The sequence below is a fragment of the Trichechus manatus genome, unplaced genomic scaffold (assembly GCF_000243295.1).
Source record: "Trichechus manatus latirostris isolate Lorelei unplaced genomic scaffold, TriManLat1.0 scaffold00016, whole genome shotgun sequence".
Taxonomy (NCBI): Eukaryota; Metazoa; Chordata; class Mammalia; order Sirenia; family Trichechidae; genus Trichechus; species Trichechus manatus.
The window spans coordinates 12,284,063-12,301,255 of NW_004443952.1; the positions used below are offsets into that span (position 1 = coordinate 12,284,063).

The 17,193-nt window shown below is 37.0% G+C and overlaps 1 protein-coding gene across 2 annotated transcripts in view; it reads left to right on the forward strand.

The window, feature by feature from the left end:
- The window catches only part of TMEM245 (transmembrane protein 245), a 129,811-nt gene that overhangs the window by 46,408 nt on the left and 66,210 nt on the right, over nucleotides 1-17,193 (forward strand). For both annotated transcript variants that reach the window (XM_023727409.1, XM_004372186.2), the window contains exons 4-7: nucleotides 2,356-2,472; nucleotides 4,940-5,155; nucleotides 13,002-13,171; nucleotides 16,488-16,511. In XM_023727409.1, coding sequence (XP_023583177.1) covers nucleotides 2,356-2,472; nucleotides 4,940-5,155; nucleotides 13,002-13,171; nucleotides 16,488-16,511 — 527 coding nt within the window. The remainder of the gene's footprint in view (nucleotides 1-2,355; nucleotides 2,473-4,939; nucleotides 5,156-13,001; nucleotides 13,172-16,487; nucleotides 16,512-17,193) is intronic.

Consider the following 17,193-nt stretch of genomic DNA (forward strand, 5'->3'; position numbering starts at 1 on the left):
TCTTCTTTGGTGAAGTGCCTGTTTATATCCTTTGCCCATTTTTTTAATTGTGTTGTCTTTTTGTTGTTGAGGTTTTGCAGTATCTTGTAGATTTTAGAGATTAGACGCTGATCGGATTTGTTGTAGCCAAAATTTTTTTCCCAGTCTGTAGGTTGTATTTTGACTCTTTTAGTGAAGTCTTTTGATGAGCATAAGTGTTTGATTTTTAGGACCTCCTGGTTATCTAGTTTCTCTTCCGGTGTTTGTGCATTGTTGGTAATGTTTTATATTCTGTTTATGCCATGTATTAGGGCTCCTAGCATTGTCTCTATTTTTTCTTCCATGATCGTTATCGTTTTAGATTTTATATTTAGTTTTTGATCCATTTAGAGATAGTATTTGTATATGGTGTGAGGTATGGGTCTTGATTCAGTTTTTTGCAGATGAATATCCAGTTCTGCCAGCACCATTTGTTAAAGAGACTGTCTCTTCCCCAGTTAACAGACTTTGGGCCTTTGTCAAATATCAGCTGCTTATAGGTGGATGAATTTACGTCTGGATTCTCTGGATTCTCAGTTCTGTTCAGCTAGTCTATATATCTGTTGTTGTACCAGTACCAGGCTGTTTTGACTATCGTGGCAGTATAACAGGTTCTAAAATCAGGTAGCGTGAGGCCTCCAACTTTGTTCTTCTTCTTCAGTAATGCTTTACTTTTCCAGGGCCTCTTTCGTTTCCATATGAAGTTAGTGATTTGTTTTTCCATCTCATTAAAAACTGCCATTGGAATTTGGATCAGAATTGCATTGTACCTGTAGATTGGTTCGGGTAGAATAAACATTTTCACAATGTAGAGTCTTCCTATCCATGAACAAGGTATGTTTTTCCACTTATATAGGTCTGTTTTGGTTTCTCACAGTAGTGTCTTGTAGTTTTCCCAAAGAGCCATCTTAGGCTCTGGCCTGCTTGTCTCTGGTAGATGGCCAGCCTTGGATTTAATAGGTCCACTAATTTCCTATGGAGCTGAAATTCAGTGGTCTTCTGAACTGTCAGGACTCTAGATCATTGGCTTGGCAGAGTTCTCTGCTGTCACATTGATTATTGGCGTACTAAAAGTGTGGTCCCAGTTTATGAGTATAGGTATATGATTTGGTGATTGGAAAGATCAGTGTTCTTAGTTGTAGACAGTAACATCCATGCTAGCTAGTTTAAGTAGAAATATATACTGGTTAGCATATAGAATTTCTGCATGTAGAATTTTGGGGAATGATAGAAAGCCAAGCTTGGATCCTACATAGGCAGAGGCAGTGCAGCCAGGAGTAATACCCAGCCACACCAAAAGACTGTTTCAGCAGAAATCCCACCGCTGCTGCCACCTCTCATGAAGTTAGAAATGAGACACCAGAGCCCCTGGAACCTCTGCTATAGTTGCGGCCAAAAAACCATTCATCTCTGTGACTGTGCTTGATATGAGAACTATATGGCTTCCAAATTACACCATGCCACTTCCATACTCCAAGTCTTGTACAAATGTGCCTGCTTGGTAGAAACTGCATCACATGTAGGACTTTAGCTGCAAGGTAGTCCCAGAAATATGGTCTTCTGCTTTCTAACCTCTAGTGTGCAGGAAGGCGTGCTAGAACCTGGTGTTGTGTGAGCTAGTCTGCATCATGTGCCATAGCAGGTTAAGGCCTGACCATTACAGATAGACCTCATTTGCCAGTAAGTGTTTTATTTGAGTTTAGTGCAGATGACTAAGTTTGGTACTACCTATTAGGAACTTAACAAGGAAACATTACATGAAACAAGGTAATGATATTTTTTTGGATTTTCAAGTGGTAATTTTGCCTGTGCTGAATTATGTAGTTTATGGTTTTATATACTACCCATACATTTGCGTATTCATTCTCCAAATATTATTATTAAGAACATCAAGTGTAGAGTATCTATACTGTACTAAGAGCTATTAATACAAAAGAGAGTAGACAGTCTGCATTCAGGGAGCTCATAGACTTGGTGTGGCAGTGTTTCCAACAGAGGTATGCATTGAAGCAACTTAATGAAGTTAAAAAACATAAATGTGGAACTACACGTTTATGTATCCAATATCTGCCACACCCATCAGCATGAAGTCCTCAAATTAGAGGGATAGTCACAAAGCAAAGTCAAACTTATAAATCAGTTTCTCTGTGGGTAGCGCCCAGAAACCTGCATTTTTAATAAGCTTTCCTGTTGATTCTTAAATACCCTACCTTGGTGAAAAACCACTGATCTGGTGGATCAATAATAACTCTTAATGTTATGTTTTGATTGCAACAGTCATTTCCTACATTTTTCATTTGTTTTAAAAAGTTTAAAAAGTGGACATTTATTTTATAGGGGCAGAGCTACCAGGGCAAGTTATCTCCATGGCAGCTTCCACCCTCGCTACCTTGGCCATCTCTCTCACAGGCTATGAATCAAGCAGTGAAGACCAGCCCTCGACTCAGCCTACAGGTGACTGACGTTATGAAGGAATGTCTCCAAAGTCATTCTGGAAAATGAAATATAAATAGAATATAAAATTAAGAAAGACACTAGCATCGTAAAATGTTAATTTACTCTTGCTGGTCCTTCATTTTTTCTCTCTGATTTTTGTTTTTATACCTTATTCCTGCTCATCTTTGTTCTCGTGTGCCACTTTTTTCGTACCTTCAATTATTTTACCTTGGGTTTCTTATCTTGATTCTTGCTACCTCTGTTTCATTCTTTTCTTTTTTTAATGCTTTTCTTATTTCTCATTTTCCTTTCATGTTATTTTCCTTTTGTTGGTGTCCCACATATGTTTTTCCACATTTTACCCCACTTTGTCATTTTCTCATCTTGGTTTCTTATTTTTCATCTACAACTACTGTTCAGTTCTCCATTGTTTTATTTTGGTCTCATGTTGCTTTTGTTCCCACTGCCCCCATTCTTTTTTTGGCTTTTCTTTTTCATCTTCTAGTCATCCATTTCTCTGACGTTTCTTCTAAAAGTTTTCATTTGCATGCTTTATGCTATTAACGTATTGACTGTTTCCCCTAAAACAGACCTTATGCTTGTTCTGGCTTCAGTATTCTGTGTGGCCTAGCTGCAGAGGAGTTGCAGCCTCCTGCAAGATACCAGCTGGTAGATTTATACCAGCATTAGAGTCACATTATACTTGCACAGAGTTCAGGAATGTAGTAGGTCATCCTGCTTGTGATGAGAAGTCTAATAGTGCCAGAGGTATTTAGAGTTAGGGAATATGGTGAGTTATTTTTGAAGAACTGACTTTAGAAAAGTCTTGAAGGAAGAGATTGACTAAGAGATAGGCATTTGGGGTGGTGGGAATACTTCGTTTTTTTGCACACTGAATTATGTTTCCTAAGTGGAGAGGGAATGTTTTGGTTATGGGCTTATTCTTCCAAGTATCTGCCACACCCACCAGCTTGAAATTCCCAAATGAGATAGAGAGCAGAGTCACGCAGAAGCATGTCCTGTTTAGCTTGGGCTTTAGCCCCAAACCTTAGGGCAGAGTTTTAGTCCTGGTGAGGTGGGCTGGCTAACCATGGTGCTAGTTACATCAGTAGTAAAAATTTACTCCCAACAGTAAACATTTATTGTTAAAAGAAACATTAAGTAAATTATGATATAGAAGTCAGAGGACTACTACTACACAGTTGTTTATGAAAGTTATCAAATAACAGAGAAATCCTTTATTCAACAAATATTTAGTGAGAACCTGCTGTATGTCAGGTACTGTTCTCTATGCTAGGAATACAGTGGAGGGAGAACAAAACAGACAAGGTCTTAGTGCTCATGGAACTAACATTCACCTGAGGGGAGAAAGTGAAAAAAGGTAAATAGAACATGATACAACTATATAAAACTATGTTTTGTAAAAGACTATGGGTAAATAGGGGGTGAGATTATGGTTGTTCTTAATTCTTTTCTCTTTTTTCCTAGACTTTTCGAAATATACTTTTATAGTTAAACTTTTTTGTTTTATGAAAGGCAAATTGCAAATTTTAGGATCTTATTCATTGCCATTATCATAGTGTATACTGAGTAGTATTGCTTTAAGAGTTGTATGGTTTCTCATGTATATCTTTTGGTATAACTAGGGGATAGAAATAATATAACGCTGTAGTAAAATGTAACATCGTATTTGTATTATTAGAAAACAGTGCCTTATGTGAAGTAATTCTTTTATTAAGATTTCCTTTGTTTGGAAATTCCTCACCCCCAGCAGTCTGTCATTGTTTTATATCTCATTTAAAGAAAAACAAATATCTGAAAGCCTGGGTTCTTCATGTAAGAGCAGGTGGTTCCATTTTATGTGAAGTGACACAGAAAAGTCATATTGTGTCAGAAATATATATAAATACATGTAATATAAAGTTCTTTTAAAACAAGAAGAGTTTTTAAACACATGAATTCTGGTATGTGTTAATGTTGTTGCTTTATATGATCTGAATAGTTTTTATAGGTTAATTATAATTCTCAGCTATTTTGTTATGCATTTTTCTCTTTTTTTAATGATACACATACATGGTCATAAAAAACTTGAACAGTATAAAGTATATAAGGTAAGGAGTAGAAAATTCCCTGTCTCCCAACCCTAACCCCCCCAAAAAAAACTATTTTCCTCAGATTTAAGCACAGTCGATAGTGTACATATGCAAACATACATATGCATCTTTTTTTTTTTTTTTAAATCCATTGTAATCATACTATACCAAAAAAACCAAACCCATTGCGTTGGAGTCGATTCTGACTCATAGTGACCCTATAGGACAGGGTAGAACTGTCCCATAGAGTTTCCAGAGAGCAACTGGTATAATCATGTATTAACAAAGTTCATTTTGAAGGCTAAAAATAGGATACCTTAGTCAATTGCTCTGTATTACTGTTCACTGATGTGGATTAATACGGTGTGTGATTTTTTTCCTTTCCTCTTTAGAAACCACGGACAGGGAACCTCCTCCAAGATTGTCCTCATCTTCTTCAGCTTCCACTCCTTCACCCACTCTGGGCAGACAAAGACCTGAAATTGGAACTTTTCTTAGAAAGAAGAAAACTAGTGATATCTACTTTGTGTCTCTCGTTTGGGCCATCATTGTTGTCCAGATCTGGTTGAACCTATGGATTGTGCAGTTACTGCCGGTGCCTGTTGCAGGTCATTATCTGATTAATTATGATCTGATCTGATGTTTGAGGAGTATTTTTATGTTTTTACTATTTAATTTTAATGTTCAGTATTTTTACTATTCTAAATAAAATAATCTTTTGTTTACATTTAAATAATAAATTTTATTTTGGAAATGTATCACTTTGATAATTCTTTAATATTTCACTTTTAAGGTCACACATGTGTTTGAAATTGTTACATGAGATTGATAGCTCCCCATAGAGAGTTAACTATTTTCAGCCTTACATGATTCTGTGGAAGAGAATATTAACAACAATCAGAGTTTTGGGGTTTATGATTGAATTTTGACAGCTGCTCTTAGTGAAGTGCATTTTACGTTGCATTTTTCTCTCTCTTTCTTTTTTATTTGTGGTAAAATATATATAACATAAAATTTACTACTTTAGCCATTTTTAAGTGTACAGTTCATTGGCATTAATTATATTCAAAATGTTGTACAACCATCACCACTATTTATTTCTGAAACTTTTTTATTACCCAGAACAGAAATTCTGTTCTCATTAAGCAACAACTCCCCATTCTTCTCTCTCCTCTGCCGTTGTAGCCTCTGATCTACTTTCTGTCTCTATGCATTTGCCTACTCTAGATATTTCATAAATGGGTTCATATAATATTTGTCCTTTTGTTTCTAGTTTATTCACTCAGCATAATGATTTCAAGGTTAATCCATGTTGTAGCATGTCTCAGAGGTTCATGTCTCTTTATGGTTGAATGATATTCTGTTTTATGGATATACCACATTTTGTTTATCGATTCATTCATTTGTTGATGGACATTTGAGTTGTTACTATGTTTTGGCTATTGAGAATAATGTTGCAGTGAACATTGGTGTGCCATTATCTATTTGAGTCCCTGTTTCCAGTTTTTTGGGGTATATACCTATTACACTGCATTTTTAATTCAAAGGAATGTAGATTTTTGTGAAATATATATATGCAAACTCTTGATTTTTCTTTTCTTTGGCAGGCAATTGAATTTTATATATGTATACATATATACGTATTTGTGTATGTATATAAAATACGTATTATGTAAAAATGGAATCAGGGCTTTCCACAGATCATCATCATATTGCAGTTACAAGTCTTTATACCTGAATATTCTGGTAACTTAAGGCCCACCTTTATAGTGTTGATTCTCTATGAAACTATCTTCTAAGGCTGGTAAGAATAAGAAAGAGTTATCTTTGATTCAGGTGCATTGTAGAAGAGTCTTTTATTTGATTCTTGCCTCATTGCTTGGGCTTTCCCTTTTGTGCTATCATAGACTATATCAGCTTTATAAAGCTCTCAGTGGGTACTCTGGGTTCTGCCATCCAGGAACCTCCTAAATTTGATTAGTATTTATTTCCTCTGTCAAGGTTCTTCAGTACTGATTAAAACAATAGTGTTTTGAAATCTTATCTCTACCGTGGTCTAGAAGTCCAAACTGATTGGCCTGTTTATTTTCTAGGTCATTAATTGTCAAACTTCGCAGGTTTCTCATCAAATTGAACAGTTAATTAGATAGTTACCATTATTTTAAACATTAACTAGGATCAGAACAACTGTGTAAAACATACAGTATAGGCATACCTTCGAGATATTGCGGGTTCGGTTCAAGACCACCACAATATAGTGAATATCGCAATAAAGCGAGTCACACAAATTGTTTTGGTTTTCTAGTGCATATAAAAATTATGTTTACACTATACTGTAGTCATTTAAGTGTGCAATAGCATTATGTCTGAAAAAACAATGTATGTACTTTAATTTAAAAATACCTTATTGCTAAAAAATGCTAACCATCATCTAAGCCTTTAGCAGATCATAGTCTTTTTGCTGGTGGAGGGTCTTGCCTTGATGTTAATGGCTGCTGACTGATCAGGGTGGTGCTTCTGAAGGTTGGGGTAGATGTGGCAGTTTCTTAAAATAAGACAGCAATAAAGTTTGCCACATCGATTGACTTCCTTTCACCAAAGATTTCTCTGTGGCACGCAGTGCTGTTTGATAGCATTTTACCCACAGTAGAACTTCTTTCAAAATTGGAGTCATCCTCTCAAACCCTGCTACTGCTTTATTAACTAAGTTTATGTAATATTCTAAATCTTTGTTGTCGTTTCAACGATATTCACAGCATCTTCACCAGGAGTAGATTCCATCTCAAGAAACCACTTTCTTTGCTCATCCGTAAGAAGCAACTCTTCATCCATTAACATTTTATCATGAGATAGCCGCAATTTAGTCACATCTTCAGGATCCACTGCTAATTCTAGTTCTCTTGCTGTTTCCACCACATCTGCAGTTACTTTCTCAACTGAAGTCTTGGATCCCTCAAAGTCATCCATGAGGGTTGGAATCAACTTTTTCCAAACTCCTGTTAATGTTGATATTTTGACCTCTTCCCATGAATCACAAATGTTCTTAATGGCATCTAGAATGGTGAATCCTTTCCAGAAGGTTTTCAATTTACGTTGCCCAGATCCCCTCGAGGAATCACTTATCTAAGACAACTATAGCTTTATGTAATGCATTTCTTAAATAATAAGACTTGAGAGTTGAAATTACTCCTTGATCCTTGAGCTACAGAATGGGTGTTGTGTTAGCAGGCATGAAAACAACGTTAATCTCCTTGTATATCTCATCAGAGCTCTTGGGTGACCAGGTGCACTGTCAATGAGCAGTAATATTTTGAAAGATATCTTTTTTTCTGAGCAGTAGGTCTCAACAGTAGGCTTAAAATATTCAGTAAACCATATTGTAAACATATGTACCATCATCCAGGCTTTGTTGTTCCATTTATAGAGCACAGGCAGAGTAGATTTAGCATAATTCTTATGGGCCCTAGGGTTTTCAGAATGGTAAATGAGCATTGACTTCATGTCACCAGCTGCATTAGCCCTTAACAAGCATCATCCTGTCCTTTGAAACTTTGAAGCTGGGCATTGACTTCTCCTCTCTAGCTATGAAAGTCCCAGATGGCATCTTCTTCCAATATAAGGCTGTTTCATCTACATTGAAAATCTGTTGTTTAGTGTACTCACCTTCATCAATTATCTTAGCAAAATCTTCTGGATAACTTGCTGCAGCTTCTGCATCAGCACTTGCTGCTTCAGCTTGCACTTTCATGTCATGAAGACAGCTTCTTTCGCTAAACCTCATGAACCAATCTCTGCTAGCTTCAGACCTTTCCTCTGCAGCTTCCTCACCTCTTTCAGCTTTTGTAGAATTAAAGAGAATTAAGGCCTTGCTCTGGATTAGGCTTTAGCTTAAGGGAATGTTGTGGCTGATTTGATCTTCTATGCAGTCCACTAAAACTTTCTCCATTTCAGTAATAAGGCTATCTTACTTTCTTATCATTCATGTGTTCACTGGAGTAGCACTTTTAATTTGCTTCAAGAACTTTTCCTGTGCATTCACAACTTGACTAACTGACGCAAGAGGCCTAGCTTTCATCCTGTCTCAGCTTTCAACATGCCTTCCTCACTAAGCTTAGTCATTTCTAGCTTTTGATTTAAAGTAAGAAATGTGCGGCTCTTCCTTTCACTTGAACACTTAGAGGCCATTGTAGGGTTACTAATTGGCCTAATTTCGATATTGTCATGTCTTGGGGAATAGGGAGGCCTGAGGAGAGGGAGAGAGATGGGGGAACAGTCAGTTGGTAGAACAGTCAGAACACACATAACATTTATAGATTAAGTTAGCTGTCTTATATAGGCATGGTTTGTGGTGCAGTGAAACAATTACAGTAGTAACGTCAAAGATTGCTGATCACAGATCACCATAACAGATATAATGAAAAAGTTTGAAATATTGTGAGAATTACCAAAACGTGACACAGAGACACGAAGTGAGCACATGCTGTTGGAAAAAGGGCACCAATAGACTTGCTCAATGCAGGGTTGCCACAAACTAATTTGTAAAAAAAAAGAAAAAACAGTATCTACAAAGCACAATAAAATGAGGCGCAATAAAGTTATACCTGTATAAATGGTTGAAGTTTGTGTCTGCTTCTTGTGCCCTCAAACAGTACTTCTTAGGTAGTTGGAGCAAGATATAGTTGTAGTTGAGCAAGTCACAGTGTAAACACCATGGCTACGCTTCCTGTTAAGGAATTTATAGAAATACTTAGTGAAACATAGTTTAAATTGATCATCTAGATTGTTCCATACGTTTTTGGTTCTGCCAGATGATTTATGCTGGCAAATCCTGTGTCAGTGGCTGTTGGAAGCCCCCTTTCATTTGCCGGAGTTACATTTGTCTGAGTCATATCTTTAACCTCTGGTCATCATAGGAATTTGACATGGCCTTGGAAGAACAGGCTGTGAAGAGGGTTGCTCCCCAAAAGTGTTTTATAGCCTGTAATTACCCTGGGTTGTACTACAGACTAGGAGTTTTCACAGGGCCAGAATAATAGGGTCCTTTTTAGGGATTTTAAAATGCCAACAAAGGAGTTAAATTGGTTCTTGGTTCAAATGGTAAGCTGTAAACTGTTAGGTTATAATGCAGGGACTAAGAGCATAGGAATCCCTGGAGTTAGAGAAATTATAATGATTGGGGTCTAATTATCAGAGTCCTATCTGCAAGATGTGGTATTAATGATATTGTTCGATAATTTCCTCATTCTGTTGGATCATCTTAGTTTGGAATGGGCACAGATATGGGTCTCTTCCTGTCAGTTGGCCAGGTAGCTGTCTTCCAGATTTCTTGGCATAGACGAGTGAGCACCTGTTTGTTGAGACATCTCAATTGATATTCCGTCAGTTCCTGGAGACTTGTTTTTTGCCAGTCCCTTCAGTGCAGCCTGGACTTCTTCCTTCAGTACCTTCGGTCCTTGATCATATGCAGCCTCCTGAAATGATTGAACATTGACCAATTCTTTTTTGGTACAGTGACTCTGCATTCCTTCCATCTTTTGATGCTTCCTATGTCGTTTAATATTTTCCTCATAGAATCCTTCAGTATTGCAACTGGAGGCTGAATTTTTTCTTCAGTTCTTTTCAGCTTGAGAAGTGCCCAGCATGTTCTTCCCTTTTGGTTTTCTATCTCTAGGTCTTTGCATATTTCATTGTAATACTTTACTTTGTCTTCTCGAGCTGCCCTTTAAAATCTTCTGTTCAGCTCTTTTACTTCATCATTTCTTCCATTTGCTCTACCTACTCTACATTCAAGAGCAACTTTCAAAGTCTCTTCGGACATCCATTTTAATCTTTTCTTTCTTTCCTGTCTTTTTAATGACCTCTTGCTTTCTTCATGTATGATATCCTTGATGTCATTCCACAACTTGTCTGGTCTTCGGTCATTAGTGTTCAGTGTGTCAAATCTGTTCTTGAGATGGTCTCAATTCAGATGGGATATACTCAAGGTTGTACTTTGGCTCTTGTGAACTTGTTCAAATTTTCTTCAACTTCAACTTGAACTTTCATATGAACAGTTGATGGTCTGTTCTGCAGTCGGCCCTGGTCTTGTTACCGATGATACTGAGCTTTTCCATCATCTCTTTCAACAGATGTAGTCATTTTGATTCCTGTGTTATTCCATGTGGCAAGATCCATGTGTATAATCGCCGTTTATGTTAGTGAAAAAAGGTACTTGCAATGAAGAAGTCGTTGGTCTTGCAAAAGACTATCATGCAATCTCTGGCATCTTTTCTATGACCAAGGCCGTATTTTCCAACTACCAGTCCTTCTTCTTTATTTCTAACTTTCACATTCCAATCGCCAGTAATTATCAGTGCATCTTGATTGCATGTTTGATTGCATCTACAGGGAACTTCCAAAAATTTAAGCTGGATTTAGAAGATGATATGGAACAAGGGATAGCATTACTAATGTCTGATGGATCATGGCTGAAAGCAGAGAATACCAGAAAGATGTTTACCCGTGTTTTATTCACTATGCAAAGGCATTCAACTGTGTGAACCGTAACAAATTATGGATAACATGGATTAATTGTGCTCCCGAGGAACCTGTACTTAGACCAAGAGGCAGTCTTTTAACAGAACAAGGGTATACTGCGTGGTTTAAAGTCAAGAAAGGTATGCATCAGGGTTGTATTCTTTCACCATACTTACTCAATCTGTATGCTTAGCAAATAATCCAAGAAACCAGACCATGTGAAGAAGAATGTGGCATCAGGATTGGAGGAAGACTCATTAACAACCTGCGATATGCAGATGACACAACCTTGCTTGCTGAAAGTGAAGAGGACTTGAAGCACTTACTGATGAAGATCAAAGACCACAGCCTTCAGTATGGATCACACTTCAACATAAAACAAAAATTCTCACAACTGGACCAGTAAGCAACATCATGAAAGACAGAGAAAAGATTGAAGTTGTCAAGAATTTCATTTTACTTGGATCAACAGTCAACACCCATGGAAGCAGCAGTCAAGAAATCTAAAGATGAGTTGCATTGGACAAATTGCTGCAAAAGACCTCTTTAAAGTGTTAAAAAGCAAAGATGTCACTTTAAGGACTAAGGTGCGCCTGACCCAAGCCATGGTATTTTCAGTTGCCTCATATGCGTGTGAAAGCTGAATTATGAATAAGGAAGACCGTAGGAGAATTGATGCCTTTGAATTGTGGTGTTGGCGAAGAATATTGAATATACCATGGACTGCCAAAAGAACAAACAAATCTGTCTTGGAAAAAATACAACCAGAATACTCCTTAGAAGCAAGGATGACGAGACTTTGTCTCACATACTTTGGACATGTTATCAGGAGGGACTAATCCCTGGAGAAGGACATCATGCTTAGTAAAGTAGAGGGTCAGCCAAAAAAAGGAAGACCCTCAAGGAGATGAATTGACACAGTGGCTGCAACAGTGGGTTCAAACACAGCAATGATTGTGAGAATGGCGCAGGACTGGGCAGTGTTTTGTTCTGTTGTATGTAGTGTCACTATAAGTCAGAACTGACTCCATGGCACCTAACAACAATAACATCTGCAAGGTGGAGCCTTGGTCGCACAGTGGTTAAAAATTCAGCTGTTAACCAACAGATCAATAGTTCGAATCCACCAGCCACTCCTTGGAAACCCTTTGGGGCAGTTACCCTCTGTCCTGTAGGGTCACTGTGAGTTGGAATCTACTCGACGGCAGTTTGGTTTGGTTTTTATCTGTGAGACAAACCTTACAGATCAGGAAGACTTGCCCCTGGCCTCACCGCTTTCTCAGCTGACCTTTAAGCTGAACCCCTGCTTGAAAGGCCATAGTACAGCCCGACTTCATAGAATGCCATTCATATTGTGGTCTGTGAATGGTGCCCCCGGGAGTAGTGCAGTGCACAGCCCGAGGTGCCATTCAAAACAGCCCTGCCCATACTCACACTGCTTCTCTACTAAACTGTAAAAAGATTCAGATGTATTGGGCAGCATGGAGAAATAGGAACACATATCAGCCTTGTAAGGAAGAGGGCAAAGTTTGGCAAGAGTAGCTATAATAGCTAAGGAGATTGGGATATGTCAGGGGTTAATATTCTTTAGTCTAGAAGGGGGAAGGTGTGAGGGGCCAAGATTATACTCACTGAAGTCTTTATGATAAGAATATCTTATGCTTATATGAGCTGTAGAATAATCCTTAACTCCTCCAGAGTCAGAGAAGACTTTAGGAAGAAGAAAACATAAGGGCATGTGGGGATTGTTTGTAGTTATTTGGCCCAATTTCATCTATTTGGAATACCTTGAACTCCTCCTGCTCCCCCGTTTACATCTTTTTTTTAAATTCTGACTTTACTGTTTAGAAGTTCACATGAAATTGAGGGGCCTTTTTTACATTATAACCTTCTTATCTGTATTTCGTTTATGGATGTATTTTTTTATTTTCTTTATAGTCTGGATACTCAAAAAACTTGTGATTCACTTCGGAGTTGTGAACTTCCTGGAGAAACGCTGCTACGTGTGGTGGCAGGTCATAGAACACTTCCTGAAGGAACGGCAGGAAGCTCTAGCACCTTGGCCAGTTATCGGACTTGGAAAATTCTTGTTAAAAGTTGATAGCAAGGTATTGTATTTTAAGAGCATGGGCTGTTTTAATGGAGTTTATATATTTCATTGGTTGAAATGCTCCATTTCATGGTATATGGGGTTTATATTGTAATTGTTGATAACACATTCAATATCTAGTTCTGTAGTGTAATTTTCTTTTTTTTTCCTTTCACTGTCTCCTATAGTGAAATTTTAAAGTTTATGGTTTACATAATGATAAGATGGATTTAGTTTAAATAAGCATTGAGTAAGTTATTTTGTTTTTTTTTTTTGTTTTTTTTCCCCTCTAAAAAACGAGAGAAAGGGCTCTTACGGAATACTCAGTTTAACATCCTAATTTTATAAGGACCAAATTGAGATATAGAGAAGCTGAGTGACTTGTCTAAAGTCATATAACCAGGTAGTGGCTCAGTCCAGTGAATATATTTTGAGTACTTCCTGTGTGTCAGATATTATGCTGGATCCTAAGGAAAATCAGATGAATCAGGGAAATCAGATTTAGAAGTTCAGTAGCTGTAGAAGTTCAGTTTCTGATTAGTGGCAAGAGACAGCAGTTCAGTGAAATTCAGAGACAGTGGTTAGATTCAGAGGCCTAGTGGTTAAGAACATGGACTCTGAATCCAGAATCTAATTTTAGCTCTCTGTTCTGCTTAATTGCTCTGTGACCTTGAGCAAGTTTCTTAACCTTTCTGTGCCTTGATTTCCTTATCAATAAATGAGTGTAACAGCACCTACCTCATACACTGGTTGTGACTGTTACATGAGTTAATACATATATAATTCCTAAATCAGTGCTGCTTGGTACACAGTGAGCTCTATATATGTGTTAGCTTATTTGTGTAGGAAAAGTATGTACAGAGTACAGTGGTAGCACTGAGAAAGAAATGATTAATTGTGATGGGTGGTGGGAGAGGGAAGGTTTTACAGAGGAGGCGATGCTAGAACAAATTTTAAAGCATGAGTAGGAGTTTATTAGACATGGCAGGAAGAGAAGGTAGATGGAACAGTGCAGAGGGCACAGAGACTTCTCTACAGTGTGAATTCTTAGGGAACACCAAGTAAGTGGTCATGATTGGAACATATGAAACGGTGAGTGGTAGAAGGTAAAGCTGGAGAGTTAGGAGAGACTGGATCAAGAAAGTCTTTTCGTGTGCTGTGCTGAGCAAGTTGGACTTCATCGTAAAGGCTAGCAACTGTTTCCTTTAATGGTTCCATCATGACTTAAAGGTGAGAAATACCATTATGTGAAACCAATGTAGATATGGATTGAGAATAGTAACTGGAATTCATGTGAGGGGGAAGTAAATCTTTATAACCCGTTGCTGTTGAGTTGATTCCAATTCATAGTGACTCATCCTTAAAAATTTACTGGGTTGAAGGAAATACACATTTTCTTACATATTGCCTGACTATATTCCTGAAAGCTTACCAGTTTTAACTCCACTAGCAGAACATAGGAGAATGCCTATTCCTTGAGCCCTTGTCAATACTGAATAATAATTTTTTAAAAAGTCCCATTTAGTTTGGGTAAAAATGGATATCTCAGTGTTGGGGTTTTTCCCCTCCAACAATTTCTACATGTATAATTCAGCAGCATTCAATGTTGTTTTAATTCGAAATTTTTTAAAATAAAAATGAAATTGACCATCCTTTTATATATTTTTTGGCTATTTATATATATTTTTTGTCAGTTGCATGTTTTTATTCTTGTTCATTTTTTCAACTTTTTAAATGAGAATCAACTTTTCACAGATTTCACCTTATTTATCACATCTTCCTGGTGCTGGTGTGAAGCTTTATCTTACTAGAGCAGATTTAGCATTTAACTGTTACTTAGGTCAGTTTCTTTCTCTTACCGCTATCAAAAGTGACAGAAATGAAAACCAGTTTGCAGCTTTCTCAGGTACTTGTACTTGGAATGCTTTATTTAGGAAATCTCAACAGTGTAACATATCAGTTGAAGTTCTGGGGGCATCAAAAAATATTGTTATGGAAGCCAAAAACGAAAACCAGACCCATTGCCGGTGAGTCGATTCCGACTCATAGCAACCCCATAGGACAGAGTAGAATTGCCCCATAGGATTTCCAAGGCTGTAAATCTTTACGGAGGCAGGCTGCCATGTCTTTCTCTCTTGGAACGGCTAGTGGGTTTGAACTGCCAGCCTTTCAGTTAGCAGCCGAGTACTTAACCACTGTGGCACAAGGGTGCCTTGTTATGGAGCAGCCTGGTAAAAATTTGCCACTTTTATGTTAATTTATATGCGAATCTGTCCTTCTTAAGGAAGAAAGTAAAATGAATGAGATGACTATTTTCTACTATATAGAACAATACATATCAGAATAAATGGCAATCAGAAACTAAATATTTGTTTAATTGTAATTGATGCCAAAATTTTGTTCTCTCTAGTATATTTGAGCTACAGCTTTGGGGGAAAAAGAAATCTATTCTTCATTGTTCTATTAAATTTTGATTGGTTAGACCAGTGTTTCTGAAATGATCCATGTACAAGAGGTTATTTGAAGTGTGTGTCTAAACAGGCATAGAATGTGCTTTAGGGGAAATTCTGCAAAGAACATTTATGATCACTCTGAAATTAAACTTTTTAAGACTTTTTTGTATCACTAATCCTTAAATCCTGTGTTTACTGCTTTTTAGATTCTGTATTCATCAGAAAGAGCTTTACAGTGTTAAATACTGTGAGGTTCAGATGAGACAATGTTTATGTGAAGAAAAGGTGGATATTATATACAGTACAAAAATATGTGCATAAAAATTGGGATGGAAGAAAACTCACCAAATATTAATAGAATGTTAGATATGTCTGTTTTTTGACCAAGTGTTCACTGTTCTGAATGAGCACGGAAATGTTTTTCTCTTCTGAAGAATGTGAAATAGCGGATACTATAAGCTACAACCACAAAGTTCAATGAAAATTTAATATATGAACATGAATTAGTTTATACAGGGACTAAAAATCCTTTTGGTTCATGATATATGAAAGAATCCTAACATTTGTTACCCTGGTTTTCGGAATTTGGTGTGACTATTTAAATATACAAGTATTCAGGTTATTTTATGTATTTTTAATTGTTAACTTGCCAGCAAAGCTTGTGGTTACCATCATTTCAATCAGTGTATATTTTAAAGGAATACTACATTCTCTTGATTTTGAAACTTTGTTAATGCATTACAGTTTCTTTTTTCTTTTGTAGTTTCTCCTTTGTTTGGAATAATTTCCTCTCATGCTATCAGTGACTTTCTTTTCTTTTCATACTATTATTGCATTCTCTAATGATATTCCACTGTTCTTCTCTTTCTCACCTTACTCAAGCTCTGGCACTGGCTAAATAAGAAGGTAAATAAACACATGGATGTTGGTGTTTACTACTGAATTTTGTAACTTTTCCTCCCATCTCCCTTCTCACGCAATGTTTCTGTCCAAATGTCAAACTAAGTTTTGTTTTGTTTGAAGTTCTAATTATAAGCTATGGAAGGTTGTGAAGCCTGAATACTGTCACAATACTGTTTAGAATTTGATAAAAATGCAACAAAGGCTATTTAGGAAAGGATGATGTCTCCTTGCCCAAGTGTTTGTAAGCAGTTCTGTCTTTTAGTTCTTTTGTCGACTGTGTGTTATTTCCATTCCCCTTCAGCTCTCTACTGTGGCTCAGTCTGACACTCTAGGCTCTTTGCTCTGTGAGAGCACATTAGGCAGTGGTTACTGAAAAGGAAAGAAAACTCTTTCTTGTTAACTTGTTCTATCACGACACTTGCAGGGATTTTTCAAAAGATAAATCTGTGAAGTATTTGTGTGATTCCCTTGGCTGTTAATTTTATATATTGTTCCTTTTATAGCTAGTATTCCAACATTTTATTTTCAATTTATAACAGATTGTAGTTATGGCCTATAACATCTAATTTAGTAAATTTCTCAAAATATGAGGTTGTAAATGCTTTGCATGATTGGCATGGAATTATAACAAGTACCTTTCTGATAACTTCAATAAAGGCTAACCTAGATGTATCAGTAATGTACC